The following is a 16,454-nucleotide window of genomic DNA, read 5'->3' on the forward strand; positions in this document are numbered from 1 at the left end:
AGTGCCGAAGTTTTGATAAGTACAGTGAAGTGTCTATGAAGAGTTAGTGTTAATGCACTTAATGCAATATTACTGTAACAGCCCTTGCATTACAGCTCAAACTTTGGTACTTCAACCACATCTTAACGGTTCTATTTATTAAAATCCACTGGTGAACAGAGGCAAAATGATTAAAAAAAGAATAGACTATTGTCCAAAAACGTATTCTTTTTACAATAAATCTAATAACAATATGGTAAATCACTCCTTCTTCCAGTGGAAGCTTATATTATAAAATTGAATATTTTATAATATATCTATACAAAATGAAAAGTTACAACTTGTACGTCACTGCCTTTGGTATATTTTCACTGAGTGATCTGTCTCATGTTTTCATGTCACTGCAGACACACTATGGAAAGTTTGATCTATAAACAGTTGGTAGTGATATTGTGTGTCTCACAAGTCATGTGCACCTAACTGTAAGTACCTTTCCAAATGTAGACTCTGCCCCCTAACATGTATGCAAGCGTGTGGTTAATGGAAGAAAACCAAGGAAAAGCTGTGGTTACTGTAAGCGTCAGCTCATTCACTTAGACACATTCCTTTTTAAAGGGTGAGGATTTGTTGATAAAACAAAACGAGTTGTGTTTTTTACAGTCACAGTATTCATTGAACGTTATATTGGTAACAGCAACAGAGGGTATGTGTAACAACGCACGGCTCATGTGTTCTCTGTTTGTAGGGGTTGTAAAATAAATTTGAACATCATGTCCAACCCAAACATTAAATCCCAACCATTTGTCTATTTACACTTGTATTACACACACACACAGTAGTGAATGCTTCATTAATCTGTGCTTAAGTGAGTTTGTTAAGTAAACTGAATTCATGTACATGGACTTCTTGAGAAAAGGTAGAGCTTGTACATTTAGAGTCACTTGTTAACATTTTGCCACTTAACTTATGTCACTCTATAATGACTATATCATGTGTTGCAGTAATACACTATAACAAACCTGAGAATAATAATAAAAAAAAACACGAACACACAAGCAAACAAAAGCCTATTTTATTTATTTTATTACTTATTCAGTTTAGGGTTAAGTAAATAGTGAGCTTTGGGTTTTCAAAAGGCACCTGTAAGACCAACAATGATTTTTGACTTTAGAGTTTTCTTTGCCAGTGAAAAGAAGAAAAAATGCTAAGCGGAGGCAGTTAGCAAAGACAAAAAGTCAGACAGCACACCACTTTCTAAATCCTAATATGACTCAGTGCTATTGTCTGTTAAGATTTTTGACTTGTGGTGATTTCATAAGCACATAAGTGGATGGGTGCATTAGTTTAATTGATTTCAAACAAAAATTAATTCCATGTAAAGAAAAATAGAAATTCTCCATTCACTTGTGTTTCATAATTTATTTTTCATTGTCACAGCTTAATGCCTCAGAAATGTTAAGTAGTTGGGGTTTAAGAGGTTAATATGCAAACGTGTTGCTAACAGAAAAGCAGCCACTTAAAGTCATCAAACAAACAAAAATATTTAGATAATAAACAGTGTTGCATATTTGAAAGATGCTTCAATGATCCACAGCTTTGCGTCACTGAAATATTGATAGCCTTGTAATCACTGAGGTTTCCATATTGCTACATATTAACTTGTGTTCGCACGTCGTATTAGCATGCAAATAAATAAATAAATAAATAAATAATACATCGTGTTTTTTCCTCAATGTCACTTCCACTTCAGCGGTAACCGTCAACAGAGTTGAGCAACATTATTTCAGAAAAATCCAGAAACAACAGGGGCGTCACTTCCGGTGGAATGTTCCAGCGGACTTATCCTTGGACTTTAAAAGGACCCGCTGAAAAAGTGGCTGGGAAGTTGACAGGTAACCGGTTGTGTGATGACTGTGAAATTGAGGCCGTGGCAACATTAAACTCAGGCGTTAAATTCATTTTCAAATTGATCTGCTGAAAAACAGAACAAAAATACATAACGAGGAAAAATAAGATTATAGGATCCCAGTGCGTGCGTTTCTCCATCCTTTGATTTGTATACACTAAGTAATCAGTGGAGCTCCTTCGAAGGTAAGATGAGACGCATTTTATATGAAATTTAGATGAAACAAGTACATTTTATACCAATATTTTAGGCTCGCTGGGCTTTTGTCCAGCTGGTTGTGACGCAGTTGCACATCTTGCTTAAACCTCGATGCTGGGGGTGGGGGCTCAAACACCTCTACACATTTAAGATCGGTATTTTATTCTCAAGTCTTCGGGGATGTGTTTGTTCTGAAGGATGGAGCTGTCTGACCCTGCAGAATCTGTCCGATTTTTAGGATAGAGCGCTGCGCATTAAGGTTTCCGCTGAGCAGATGTGAAGGATGATCCAGCAGGTGGTTTCCAGCGCAGAGGCGGAATAAGAATTGTTTTCGAAGATTGTCAGTGTCATCTAATTAGGGTTTCATGCAATCGCGGAGAAGTACGGCGGAAAGTATAACTTTTGCGCATGCACGCAAAACAATGTTTTATTCCCTGAAGATTCCGTTGTAGTTCCGTTGACAGTTTTAAATCCTGAAAGGTCCTGTTAGTTAGAACGAACAGACAGAAGGATTTAAGAAAGGGATATTCCATGGTTGTCATTTGTTTAGGATCTTTGGGATGTTTATGAAGATCGTTTCTAATCTCAATTCTCAAATCGTCCCAGTAGATCTGCAATTATAAATAAGGATGTATATATCCGGAACAGTACTGTATGTGTAATAAAAATACTCTTATTTTAATTTGTCTTTCAGTTGTTGCACTTTGAGCCAGACATGATCATGGTCCTCCTGACGTCCTCCTCTAGTAGGTTCCCTTTCTCACTCTCTTCTCTTAATCTGGATTACTGTACACCTCAGCACGGGTGTCAGGGATGGAAGCTGAGGTGTACTGGCATCAAATTGGGCAGGAAAACAAATATGATGATGTTTGGACAGAAGTTTTATAAACATACACAGCACGACCAACACATTTTATAGGAGAAATTTCTTCTCATGTTACAACTTCAGTATTATTATTGTTCATTATTGTATACTGACTATAATTTGTACATATACTAATTATAATGCTTACTTCAGCACCACGCCATATTCAGTATGCCCAGTTAACCTTCGTTAACAGCTGTGCATCATTTATGCATTAATTGTAAATTCATCACCATATATTTTTTTACTATATGTCAACATTTCAGAACACATTCAATCTAAAAAGTATATAGTTTAAATTGTCCAGTGCATTCACTTAAGATTATCCCCGTTTGTGAATCGTGAGCTCTGAGTTTTCCTTGTTTTCCATTTGGTCTTTTTAGTTGTTACCAGGAAACATAGGGTATTACATAACAAAGGTCTTCCCGTCATGCTTTGCACTCATTAGGGGCAACCCAGAAATAGAGACCTGTTTGAAATTGACAGTGCATCTCTGGCTCTGGCTTTATCCTCTTTTTTATTAGTGACCAAGAGAGTGAATTGAGTGGTTAGATTAAAACTTGCCAGTAAAATCTTTTAGCTAGTTTAAGCTGCATGGTTCTCTAATGATGCTTAGGGTGACAAAAGTTAACCAACTGGATTATATGGGAAGCTTGGCAATTCCATGATTTCCCGATTTAATGCAGAATGTTATCTGCATTAACTGTTGTGCTTTGTTTTTCCTGTAAAAAAAAGATTTAGATAGTAATTTAAATGCCAAATTGCAATCTAGGCTAAAGTTCAGAATGAAAAGTAAAAAAGCATGCTGTCAAGTTAAAGTGCAAGTGATTGTTGGCTTTCTGCTGTGTCTCATACGCTGTTTTCTTTCAGATGAAGAGTCTCTTGAATTCGCCTGGCTTTGGAATCACAGGAAGTTCAGGGTGAAAAACACTTGAAGGGTTAAAAATATTGAAGCTTTGCAGGTCATTATCTGTGCATATTGTCTTGGACAGCACTGTGACTTGTTTTAAAAATATATTTAAAAAAAAAAGCTCACAAAAGAGGAGGCAGATAGAAAAGAATTTATTTATTTTTTTTAATTTGTGGGGCCAATTTTTGTTTTTTGAGGGGGAGTTTTTGGGCTGGAGAGAAGCTGTGTCAGCAGTCATTCCACGTTGCTGACTGCAATAGTGAATGTAGTCTTAATACTGCAAGCTTGTTTTTCATAAAATGCAGTTTATTTCCAATTGTTGAACTGCAGGGGCTTATATTATCAATATTAATAGTGTATACATTGCTTTGAAACAGTATTTGAAACATCCTTCTGTCTTATATTTTTGTTTGTATTTTCTTTGAATGCTGTCTGAGCTTTAAATTTTAAATCCTGAATAAACAGGAAATGCTAATTTAAACTTGTTTATATTTGATAAAAAAAAAGTTATTTAATTTTAAAATAAATCAGCTTTTTTTTTTACAAGCTTTGACATTGGTTAATGGTTGCAGCTGAACTAAACAGTCCCAGACCGGAAAACTATAAACACTGTTAAACTTGTTCCTTATTTTAACAGACCATATTTAAAGCCCTTATAAAATGGCTTAAAGGTCTGAGTACTGACTTGCTGTATCAAGCAAAATACAGGAAAAGATAAAGAACCATGTAATTGAATTACAACAATGAGAAACGTTATGTATAAATAGTGAATTTATACAGCATTTATATACTGCTTTCCTAGTCATCCAAACTGATAGAATCTGGTTATAAACTATTAATATTGACACTATAATGAAAAAACAAACCAACTAGGAAACTAGGTGGGTTGCAGGTTAATTTTAATGACAGAGTCCCCATTAAAGCCTGGGCTGCTGTGTTATTAATATTAATGTTAATTTAAGCTGTGTGAATGCTGCTGCCATGTCCTTGTGTAAGGTCAGTTTGTTTTGACCAGAGTTAACAGGCTAATTGATCTCTTGTTTGGTATGTGTCAACGCAGTAGGTCCAACTCACTCTCACTGTAGCCAAGGCTGTATGTAGTAGTCCCCTAAGTATCCATACTTGTTCCCCACACCAGTATTTGTGTGTGTTTGATCCATGATACGAGTTCACATTTGAGTTTTAACACTTACATTCATCCTGTTCAGATTTTGTATGCTATTGACTTATTTATTTTTCAAATACTATCTTTGATCTTAGAGGTTATTGCATGTGATTTTGGACAGCGTTTTGCTACAGTTAAACATGTGTAATATGTTTGATTCATTAGTATAAATGATAATATAACAAGCAGATAATGAGGCAGTCCTTAATGTTGCATGCGGTAGGCTGCACACACCTGACTTAATGTACAGTAACAAATGCATTGTAGTGATCTGAAAAGGGATGAATGTATCGTAAGGTTGGTCTCCAGCCAATAATCATGCATCTTGGTAAGTGCCATTTCTTTTACATAAGAGGAGGGAGTAATATTTTCCTTTAAAAAACAAAATTAAAAGACCTGCATTATGATTCCCATGATAAAGTGTGTAAATACTTCTTTTCTTTCAAGTAATAGATGGTATACTTAAGGCTTAAGATTACATTTCAGAATTGTTACATTTTTTTCTTCTTGTGCTCGAACTAAAGTTTGTCTAAATCCCAAAATATGATTAGTAAACTATACCAATTCAGACACTTGCAATCAACATGCCATCTGGTGTGGTCTTCTGTCAGTAGGGCTTTAGCTTTTGTTTTTCTAAAACCTCAGCAGAGATTATTGACCTAACACAGAAAAATACTAACTGCTGTTATCGTTTGGTCTCAGGTTTCTTTCAGTGCACCAAAAAACTCTTTCTGAGCGATCGGGCCACAGAACTTCAGATCAAGGAGTTTGCGCGTAAAAATGCAGCTAATGCACTGTCAGTTGCCAACATGGTCATGGGCATGGCCTCGATTCTCAGCAGCCTTAATGGGTGAGTAAATAAAGGAGTAATGGGTTTTACTTGTCAGCTGCTGGATGGGCGGAGTTTGTAAGGAGGAACCATTATGTGAATGAGTGTGGAAATGAATGATGTTGTGCATCAATAACCAAACTTTAGTCATTAAACACAACGCAATAAAATCAATCAAAATTTCACAAAACCCAGGAATAAATCAGAAAACACAACAGAAAAAATAAAAGTAGTATTCAGAAGCTGAGCTATAATTTAGCAAACATATAAGTGTTTTCAATTATTGTTATCATTATTATTATTATTATGGTTTTATTGTTTGTGTTTTCAAACAACAATGTTATTAACATCCTGTGTTTAGCCCATCAAGGAAAATCATAATATTTATAACAGATTACGAGCCGCTCTAGGTTTAGTTTAAAGGCACAGTTTGCTTTCCCAAAAATGGCAATCTGCTGTATATAAAAAAAGAGACTTTTCTAACATTGTCAGAACTTTTGAACTTGCAGACATTTAACCCTTTTTACTTAATTGTTCAACCTAACAATGACTGCCTTTGTTCAGGCACCATCACGCTGCGTGTTGGCTCGTTCTGATTGGCTACCTCCTGGATTTGGCAGATGGAGCAGTTGCCAGGCAACTCAATGCATGCTCTGCACTGGGTAAGTGGAGTGTTGTGGTCAATAGCACTTACCAAAGATACACTTCCACTGTGGTGTTGGCAGGGCTTGCTGCACAATCTTTTTGTCTGAGCTTTTTTAATTTGGCCACACAAAGAGATCCAGTAAAGGGAACCTTTGCAATTGAAAACTCTTCTTATGTTTCCAACAGAAGAGTCATGAATAATTTATGCAATGTTATTTGAGATTCATCAAGTTAACTTCTTTCAAGTTATTTCTGTGCTCTAGACAAGACAAGATGAATGCATATTTAAATACTTGCATATTTACGCTTTAAGGACTATATTTGTGGCTTGTTTACAAAAGAGCCCAATGACTCATAGTAAAAGGGAAAGTATAAATAGCTTTGACATTGCTTCCAGTCTGCAAATTCCTAATTTCTGAGATCCCAAAATAGTTTTCAGTTGCATCACAATACATTGTTGGCTGCACATTGCAGGGGGCTTTGTGTCTCAACAAGCCTTTTCTGCATGACTTTGCAGGTGGGTGTTGTTGTGCCCCCCACGTATTTTGTCAAATGAACAATAACTTTCTGATTAAGCAGCCTAATTCCACGGGATCATGGCCCAATTGTCTATTTTATCCTGTTGCTTTGGGTTCTCGGCATATCTGAAATTGCTAAAATTGTTGACCCTGGACTGCGGAATTCCACCTCGTTCATCTGTGCCGTGGCCTGAATCGCCTCATCCTCATCCGCTGAAAACATGCTATGTGCTCCTGAGGGATAAAGAGATAAGGCAGTGGAGAATGTTGTTTATAGAATGCCTGCCTGTTGGGCTGACACTGACATTTCCACTTGAGAAATTTTTGCACATTCACCGCACGACTGTCACATGACATGGCACTGGCAAAGATCAGTGCTGAAGAGACATAATACATCTACTGTGGCTTTCACGATTAATGTGCTATGCTAATAGAAGCAGTGTGACACAAGCCTTTCTAAAGCTTATTAGTACAGCTATCAGCAGCAAACATGCCAAACCTTCCTTTTTCATGTTCAGGTGCAAAGCTAGATGATTTTGCTGACTTCACGACCTTTGGGATTGCGACGTCATTGCTCCTGAGAACATCTGATCTGCTCGACAACATCCTGTGCATGTGTTACGTCCTTTCTGTCTTTGTCCGCCTCTGTTTCTTCTCCAGTGGTAAGTTAAAAAAAAAAGTAGTCTTATTTAACACTGTACTTTTCAATTTAGTCTTTAATTTCAATCATCACTTTGCAAAGTAAGGACATAGTTTGTGTTGTTTTTCCTCATAGGGATCCCTTTCATGTATCGTGGCCTGCCCTGTATTTACTCGTCGGCCATCTTGGCAAGTGCCTCTTTGCTGTCGGGGGGAAACATGGCATTGCTCCGAGTCATTGCAGTTGCCATGATCCTCTTCATGATCAGCCAGAACTTTTACCCTCACGACAGAGTGCTGGAGTCACAGGCCTGGAAGAAAGTCGTCTACGCTGGAGGTAAAGTAATTTTTAAGAATCTGAGAATCTTAACGAGAACTGTCAAAACCTATAAATGTTTTTACTGTTCTTTACTTATTTATTTTTAATGAGGTTTGAGCCTCTTACTGCATGTGTTTATGAATTCTAAACTAAACCACAAGGAAACATTTATTTAACTTATCCCAGTCCAAATCTGAATTTAAATCCCTTTGTGCCAAAATTTGAATTTAAATTCATTGAAGCTGCTTTTTGGAAAAAATGTCCTGGCTGTTCCACATTCAAATGTTTTTGTGTTGTGATAAAGATGGCATGCTGGCTAATCAGTCCATTCTGCAGATCAAAGCATCTAGTAAACACCTCGATATTAATAAGAAGTGTTGGGGGAAAAAAACATTATTGAAGCCCAGATAATGAGTGCAACACCTTCATTTCGTGCAGACATTCAGTTTCTTTTTTGTGTTTTTATTCTCAGGAATCATCATGTTGTTCTGCTCTTCCTTCCCTCCTGCGTGTATGTACTACCTGCTGTGGTCTGTCTCCTACATTTTGTTCCCAACATCCCTATGGAGCAGTAAAGTGTAAAAGGGATGCTGGCACGCTTAAAAACACTCCCAAACAGGTTTACCTCAGCCCGTCCAGGTGAACCAAGGCTTACAGATTGCTGCTGCGTCTTACTGCCGTGGAGGATTCAAGCTAATTCATGCATCACATGCATGCACTCTGCTTAATGTTTTTATTTTGTTTTGTTTTTTTGAGATGACACCTCTGAGGGAACCTAAAATCAGTAAGAATGATTAGCAAGGCATTTTATGTTACTGGTGAGGATTAACCTTCATCCTGTCATCTATTAAACCCCCTTCTTCAGTATTAATCCAATCTTGGTCAGTATTGGGAGCACATGGCAGCAAGCACATCTACAGTATGATTCTAAATATTATTTTAAAAAATATATATATTTCCAATATTTTCTTACTTCTAACTTGTTGTGGTTTATCGCAAATGACTTAATAATATTTATTTCATAGTGTTGAGTGTAGTTAAAGAAATGGCTACTGAAATAGTAACAATTATGTAGGTATGTGCTCTAATCCATGAATCAAAAGTAATATCTCATTGAGATTCAGAATTTCATGCCCTCTCTGCATCTATACTTTAAAACAAAGTCATTTTAATTCATCCAGTAGACCCATTTTGATTAAAATTTTATTTTTTAACATTTGTTTTTTGGATTGAGATCATTACCGTTTACGGAGAGGTCTTAAATCCAGTGATAAAGGAAAATATAATTATTTAATATGATTGTAGTGTCCTTCACAATTTTGATTTGCTGTTTGAATATATGTTTTAAATAACTTACTGACCAGAACTCTTGTAAGTTAGGGGCTTTTATTTAAGCTTCAAGACTATATGATGCAATAGATTCCCTTATTTCATCAATGTGTGATTATTTTTTTATTGGGTTATTATATGCATTTGCCTCTGTTTTAAGAGGCATTATGGTTTAAATAGTAAGTAAATCCACACTGGACTGTAATGATGTGATGAATTAGTGATGTCACAACAGGTGTCTTTAGAACATCTTATGTGGCATAAGGAGTCAAGGTGAAATACTAAATCCCCAGCAGTTTTCTGCCTCATGTAGTGTGACTTTACCCTTAGAGAGGCTTCCAAACCTTTCCTGCCATCTAGTGGGTAAAATTACTGCACGTTCTGCTTCAACTTAAAGGTAAGATAATGTCAGAGTCAGTGCTGAGTTTGATCACAAGCATAGTTCAGCAGATTTTAAACCCGAAGAGGCTGGTGGAGGAAATAATGTGTGTGATGATATTGGCCAGTATATATCTGATCTGAGACAAATCACTTGTTTTGTAGATCTTATTTAGTAAGAACGCATTTTTGAAATCTCTCATTGTGTTTCACAGTGGGTGTTAGTGCCTCTCTGCTTTGTGAGTAACAAATGATTATGATTGTTAGGTTTTTCTCTGCATGTATTATTGTAAGGTCTACCTTACAATATAAAGGCGACTGTTGTTGTGATTTGTATAAATAAAATTGAATTGAAATGAGAAGATTATATAGTTTTGTACCAATTTGTTCAGAAGCCCGATGAAATGTGAGCACAGAGTAACAGTTGAATGTGTCTGTTTTCAGGCCTAAAAATAGCACTTGTGTAAATTAGGATTTGTTGCCCGCCCTTTAAAAAACCATCATCCTTGAGCTCACACTCAGAGGTGTATGAAATCACTCGCAGTTTAGGTTCAGTGATTTTAGTTACTTTAATCAGTCTTCTGTAAGCCACAGCTTTTTGGAACTTAAGTTATCCATATTATTCTGCCTTAAAGAGCTATTTGAAGCAATGATAATCAAGTGGAGCACAATTTTACAACACAAGATCTTTGTTAAGAAATAAAAAAACAAAAACAAATGTAATGTCTTCTGATTCAGTTATGATTTAAAATCACTGTAGTTCATTCTCGACATGGTTTACGATAACCAGTGTTACGATTAAAATCGACAGTGAACTGAGCGCAGATGTACTTGTCATTCATTGGTGGATTCAGCTTTTCTGTTTGGGTGTTTCTGGTTTTGAAACTGTAAAGTCACAGTAATTAATGTCTGCATGCCAAGAGCATTATAGATACAAAAACTGTACTTTGCCCAAAGATAGTGGAAAAGTTCTCAAGTATTACTAAAATCTGTGCTTTTAGATCTGTACAATTTGACCACAAGGCTGTATTAATAAAAAAAAAATAATACTTGGAATTATTGTCTTGATTCATTACATTTTTACTGAACTGGAAATGTTAGAACTCCTGTAGTCACTTTTAACATGTCGGATTGCTATCAACGTCTCAACTAAACCCATACACGGTTATTAATAAATTGTGATTGATCTCTAATGTGAATGTTACTGACATATTTACCATACACTCACTGGACAATTTACCCTTTTGCCTTCAGAGTTCTTAATGACATAGATTCAGCAAGGTGCCGGAAACATTCCTCAGAGATTCTGGTCAATATTGATATGATGGCATCACACAGTTACTGCAGATTTTCGGGCTGCACATGTATGATGCTAGTCTTCTGGGCCATCACATCCCAAAGGTGTTCTACTGGTTTTAGAGTTAGTGGCCACTGGGGGCCACTAGAATACAGAGAACTCATTGTCAAGTTCAAAAACAACATTTTTGAGATGACTTGAGGTTTTCAGCATTGCAGCCATTAGAAGACAAGCACAATGTAGTCATAGGGGGATTGACATGGTTAGCAACAATACTCAGGTGGCCTTTAAATGATGCTCAGCTGGTACTAAGGAGCCAAAAGTGTTCCAAGAAAATACGCCCGACACCATTACATCACCAGCAGGCTATCGAGGTGATACAAGACAGGATGGATCCACACTTTAGAGGTTTTTTTACTAACTTCTGACCCTACCATTTAAATTTTGTAGCAAAAACTGACACTTATCAAACAGGCAACAGTTTTCCATCTTTTGTTTTACACTTTTGGAGAGACTGTGTGAAATGTAGCCTCAGTTTCCTGAGCTGACAGGAGTGGCACCTGGTGTGGTCTTCTGCTGCTACAGCTCATTCACTCCAGGGTTTGGTGTATTGTGCCTTCACAGCATACCTTGGCTGTGCTAGTTTATTTGAGTTACTGCTGTTTTCTTATCATCTCAAAGCAACCTGTCCTCTGGCCTTTGTCATCAGTAAGGCATTTTCACCCCCACTGGGTATCTTTATTTTTCTAGTAAAATAGTAAAATCCTAGTAAAACACTCAAACCAGCTCATCTGGCAATCATATCATGTTTAAAGTCAAAACGTGATAGTTTCTTCTGATTCTTCTTCTGGTCTGAATTTCAGAAAGACTTTTCACCATTTCTTATATACCTAAATTTAATGAGTTGCTACCATGTGATTAGCTGATTCAATAACTGCATCAACCAGCACCTGTTGTTGTGCCCCCAACAACAAGTATACCCGAGAAAGTGGCGGATGAGCGTAGGTCTATTCAATCAGTCCTGCCATTCTCTTATATTCAGTTATGTCAATGACCTCAGAAATACAAATCGGTGTTGTATCAGCAATGTGCAGCGAGGACTCAAACAGCTTGATGATGGCTGAAAATGCTGGTCGCTCTTTGAAGCTCCACATCCAACAGTACTTCATCAGGTCATACCTAAATACATATGGAGACATTTAGAATTCATCTGCGTTTCATCTGTTTCACAAGCAAATCAGTATCACTGTCATGGCTGCTTATCATATGAAGCTAACCAATCACAATCCTGGATAGCCTGTCACAAAGACTTTTAAAGTTAGAGGTAAACACTGAGCGAACACTGAGTGAATTAGTGAGCTTTAGAGGTGCTGGTTCTTAGACAAGCCTGATAGCTTCTTGCAGCAGTTTTATATTAAATATGAAAAGACGAGTGTCAATCTTGTCATCTGGATTATTATCAAATCTGCAAACTGCATCTTTAAATCATCCTCATTGCAGGGACTTTAAATCTTAATGCAGTTTTTGTGAGTTTGAACTGACTTTGACTTTCACTATACTGTACTTAATGCATGTATCTATCTATCTATCTATCCATCCATCCATCCATCCATTCCATCCATTCCATCATCCATCCATCCATCCATCCATCCATCCTCATCTATCTATCTATTATATATATATATATTATTATATATAATATAATATATATAAATTATATATATTATTTATATATATATTCATATATATATATATATACTATATATATATATATATACATACACATATATATATATATATATACTACATCATATATATATATATACACATATATATATAATATATACACATATATATATATATATATACAATATATATATATATATATACATATATACTATATATACAAATATATATATATATATATATATATATATATACACATATATATATTATATACATATATATATATATATAAATATATATATATACATAATATATATATATATATATATACTATATATATATATATATATATATATATATATATACTACTATATATATATATATATACACATATTATATATATATATATATATATATATATATATATATATATATATATATATATATATATATATATATAGATTTAAATATATGATACATCCTGTCTATTGCTTGCTTTTAGGTGAATTACACGTACAAAAGTCCACCGCAGTTCTTTGGTCTCTTCATTCGATAAGACGCCTGCAGCTTTGGAAGCACTGTTGAAGGCTCCAGCTCAGGGTATGGAGGGGATCCTGAGGTATGGGAAAAAATAATTTTTTTATTGGCTCTGTAATGTTTTTAATGGTTTGATTGTAGTAATTAGTAGATTTGGATTAAGATAAGACGGAAATGTACTATAAAACTTTGGCAGATAAGATGACAGTACTTTACCTAAAGTGATCAGTTCATATAGTAGGATTCCAAATGACCACCTGGTGTGCGGGGGGAACAAAACAAAACACTGTGACTCATAGAAACATGATTTTTAAAGCATGTAATGCACATACAAGAGCAAAGACAAAAAATGTGAATAATAAAAAATATATATCGTGTGTCTTTGTTTTGTTTCCTTAGCCATAACTCTGCCCTTACACGTCGCTTCTGTCGATACTGAGCAGCATCATAATCCGCTCTGGAGCCTGCCATTTCAATGGCACCTTTGCTGCCCTTTGTCTAATTGCTGAATCCATTTTGCGTCCTTCAAATGCCACGCCCAGGCCAGATACTCGAGCCGAGAGGCCTGGGCCAATTAAGATGTTTCTGGCAGCAACATCACCATGCACCAGCCTGTGCTCTGACATCAGGTAATCCTGGAGGAGGATCCAATTACAGCTAAACATGTCAATCTTTTTGTTGCAACAGTTATTCAAGATTCAAGATAAACAACACTTTCCAGCATCTTGGGGGGAAGAAATGGCAGAATGTCATCTGCTGCAGGGCGTGACATCTAAAATGAACTCGTTTTATTCCAGTTGTGTGTTGGGAATAATTGGTCTAAAAAAAGTGACTCACCAGGCCAGCTGCAATCTGTTTTGCCACCAGAAACACTGACCTCTCAGAGAAGTTTTGCGAGGGATCTGCAGTGCTTAAATTGTTCTGGAGTTAAAAATAAGTCCTTGTCATTGCACTACATTGAATAATTGAAGATTGCCTTTGCCACTGAATAGGTAGAAGGTTTGGATCACTTACATTTCTAAGTGTCCAGAGGAAGTGAAGGAGATTCCCTGGGTTGTAGGCATCTAAAACCAGGTACATGGGTAGACGTTTGGTCTGACAGTGCAGCATCTGCACCACATTTTCATGTTTACACACTGAAGCACAGAAGAGGAGCCACTCAACAAATTCTTTAGCTTCAGGCTTGCCAGAGGCATCTGTATGGAATTAAATCAATAGAATAAAAACTGGACAAGCTTAACTCCAGTGATGACCCTTGCTTTATATCAGATTTATACAGTACCTCGAAGGCACTTAACCACCACGACAGAAGAGGCTCCACCTTTCTTCTTCAGCAGACCTTTACAAATGGGGCCATAGCAACCAGTCTGCCAAAACTCTAGTCCCTCAAGAACACACTCTTCTGGGATTTCCCAGGGATCTAAAGCTGCCGGGACCTTTGGAGGACCTACAGAAGCTGTAGACAGGGATACAATCTGCTGGCCTGATACAAGGGCAAATATAAGTAAATAAGCACTTGGCATTACTATGAGACACTCAAACAGAAATATGTTAGATTTAAAGGATTTCACATTGTTTTAATGAATTGACATATAGTTATTGCAGCTCCTACCATTTTTAAAATGAGGTGAAGTCCTGTGTCGTCGTTCTTTATTTTTACATAGAGTATAAAAAATGAGAGCCACCACTAACACCGTGCTCAGAGCCAACAGGGAAGGGATTATAATGAGGGCAAGTGTGCCTGATGACTCTTCATCTACAAAACAAGTTAAAGAAGCAGGTTCAGAACATTTGAAAGTACACGCTGTTGCTTTCACCATTTCACAATTACTTTTTCACACAGGGGCAGGTCGTTTGTCATAGCTTTTTCCCCCTTGAGAAATTACACCATCATCTAAAAACTGCATTTTGTATTTACCCCGGTAATCTTTGTCTTTGTGACAAACATGCAACAAACTAAGAAATCAGGAAGGGGTCAAATGCTCTAGCTGTCGTGTATACAAGGCAAATGAACTTCCAACTAATAGCAATGCAATCATTATCATGTTTAAAACTTACAGGATGGACAGAGAGAGGTGTCATTGCTACATTTTGTGTCCACGTCCATTAGGAGCAGGTCGCATTTCTCAAATGTGGGAGAATCTGCAGGCCGTATCAACAAAAGCAATTCAAGGGTTGCCATCCGAGAATTTTATTCCGGTGTTGTGTAAAACTAATTAACTTTGAAGTCATTTGAAAATGAAAAAAACAAAACAAAAAACGAGCAAGACACAGTCTAAATGTTAAAAAATTAGTTTTCCTACCTGACACCAGAGGCTCTATTGTGCGGGTGAACAAACATTTACAGACCTTATAATATAAAAATTAACAGCAGTGGGGAAAAAAGAGAAAAGAAATCATAATAACACAGCTGTTATCAGCGGCTTTTCAGAATACAGGCTCGGCACTGTGAGGGCGCTGACCGGAGAGTGGCGCTGGCAAGTTGACTGACTGTTAATTATTAGCAAAGCACCAGAAACGATAACATTAACAGGAGTCATGCTCACACTTAATGCAACCAAAACAGGTTAGTCACTAAACTGTGATGAACACACACACACCTCACAAGAAATGTGTCTCTGCTTCATCAGACAAAATATGAAAGACAAAGTAGATAACAGGTACGGGAGATAAGAAAAAGGGGTAAACCAGGTAAAAAAAATTAATTAGTGAGCTTAAATAAAATGTATATTTAAATGCGCTAACGCCGATGTTTATTTACTATATTCATATATAATTGATCGCATCGGATGTGTAAGATTAGTTAAAATTCAAAATCTAATAGTTTTACAAGTGAATGTTGCCAGCTGGCGCTTTGGATGACATACCAGCCTCAGTCTGTTGGCAACCACAAGAGGGCAGACTTGCACAAAAAATCAACAACCACTACTACAATTAACCGACACACAACCTTCCTAGTTCCAGATCTCCAAACGCATTTCACGGACCTAAAGCAACCATGTAAAATTCAGGAATCACTCAGAAGCTGTTGCACTTTGCAATAGGAATACAAAGAAATTTGGAGAAAAAAATCCAAACCGCAGACCAAAGGTCATACACAGAGATAGGTTACCCATCTCTGGCTATCTGCAAGCATGTTCTACGTGAAAATACGCGTCCCCAAGGGGGAACTCCGCCTTGCAACGGACTGAAAACACTCACAGAACTCCCACCCTTTGCCATTCACCATTGGCGTAATATACGCGCTTTGGGAA

General features: G+C 36.6%; 2 protein-coding genes across 7 annotated transcripts; one reads left to right on the plus strand and one right to left on the minus strand.

The window, feature by feature from the left end:
* The first annotated feature begins 1,771 nt into the window (after window positions 1-1,771).
* Window positions 1,772-10,736, plus strand: tmem269 (transmembrane protein 269). Of its 4 annotated transcripts, none has more exons than XM_005918888.3 (7): window positions 1,772-1,871; window positions 2,778-2,829; window positions 5,726-5,873; window positions 6,417-6,514; window positions 7,534-7,677; window positions 7,791-7,991; window positions 8,446-10,736. In XM_005918888.3, the coding sequence occupies exons 2-7, from the start codon at window positions 2,799-2,801 to the stop codon at window positions 8,553-8,555; spliced, it is 732 nt and encodes a 243-aa protein (XP_005918950.1). In that variant the 5' UTR covers window positions 1,772-1,871; window positions 2,778-2,798; the 3' UTR covers window positions 8,556-10,736. The 4 variants fall into 4 exon arrangements, with proteins under 4 accessions (XP_005918950.1, XP_005918949.1, XP_042075269.1 ...); XM_005918887.3 differs by having other exon boundaries at window positions 1,833-2,070; XM_042219335.1 differs by lacking the exon at window positions 1,772-1,871 and adding an exon at window positions 2,151-2,378.
* Window positions 10,225-15,839, minus strand: si:ch73-206d17.1 (tyrosine-protein kinase STYK1). 3 transcript variants are annotated; one of them, XM_042219333.1, is made up of 10 exons: window positions 15,504-15,839; window positions 15,259-15,342; window positions 14,813-14,956; window positions 14,483-14,656; window positions 14,215-14,396; window positions 14,038-14,121; window positions 13,618-13,835; window positions 13,417-13,457; window positions 13,181-13,277; window positions 10,225-12,156 (listed from the first exon to the last, which is right to left on the minus strand). In XM_042219333.1, exons 2-10 carry the CDS (start codon window positions 15,305-15,307, stop codon window positions 11,985-11,987), a joined length of 1,161 nt encoding a protein of 386 aa, XP_042075267.1. In that variant the 5' UTR covers window positions 15,308-15,342; window positions 15,504-15,839; the 3' UTR covers window positions 10,225-11,984. The 3 variants fall into 3 exon arrangements, with proteins under 3 accessions (XP_042075267.1, XP_042075268.1, XP_042075266.1); XM_042219334.1 differs by having other exon boundaries at window positions 14,215-14,336; window positions 14,483-14,683; window positions 15,504-15,836; XM_042219332.1 differs by having other exon boundaries at window positions 14,483-14,683; window positions 15,504-15,828.
* Window positions 15,840-16,454: the final 615 nt, after the last annotated feature.

This window comes from Haplochromis burtoni, unplaced genomic scaffold (assembly GCF_018398535.1).
Source record: "Haplochromis burtoni strain Fernald_Lab_line unplaced genomic scaffold, NCSU_Asbu1 Contig_31, whole genome shotgun sequence".
Lineage (NCBI taxonomy): Eukaryota > Metazoa > Chordata > Actinopteri > Cichliformes > Cichlidae > Haplochromis > Haplochromis burtoni.

Excerpts from the sequence above, each read along its gene's own strand:
- tmem269 (XM_042219335.1), top strand. Across the intron at positions 7,678-7,790 it reads CCTCTGTTTCTTCTCCAGTG|GGATCCCTTTCATGTATCGT; the intron begins GTAAGTTAAAAA and ends TTTTCCTCATAG. Across the intron at positions 7,992-8,445 it reads GAAAGTCGTCTACGCTGGAG|GAATCATCATGTTGTTCTGC; the intron begins GTAAAGTAATTT and ends TTTTATTCTCAG.
- si:ch73-206d17.1 (XM_042219332.1), bottom strand. The coding sequence starts at position 15,307 with ATGGACGTGGACACAAAATGTAGCAATGACACCTCTCTCTGTCCATCC. Across the intron at positions 13,458-13,617 it reads AGTATCGACAGAAGCGACGT|GTGGTCATTTGGAATCCTAC; the intron begins GTAAGGGCAGAG and ends CCCGCACACCAG. Across the intron at positions 13,278-13,416 it reads ATATGAACTGATCACTTTAG|GATCCCCTCCATACCCTGAG; the intron begins GTAAAGTACTGT and ends CCCATACCTCAG.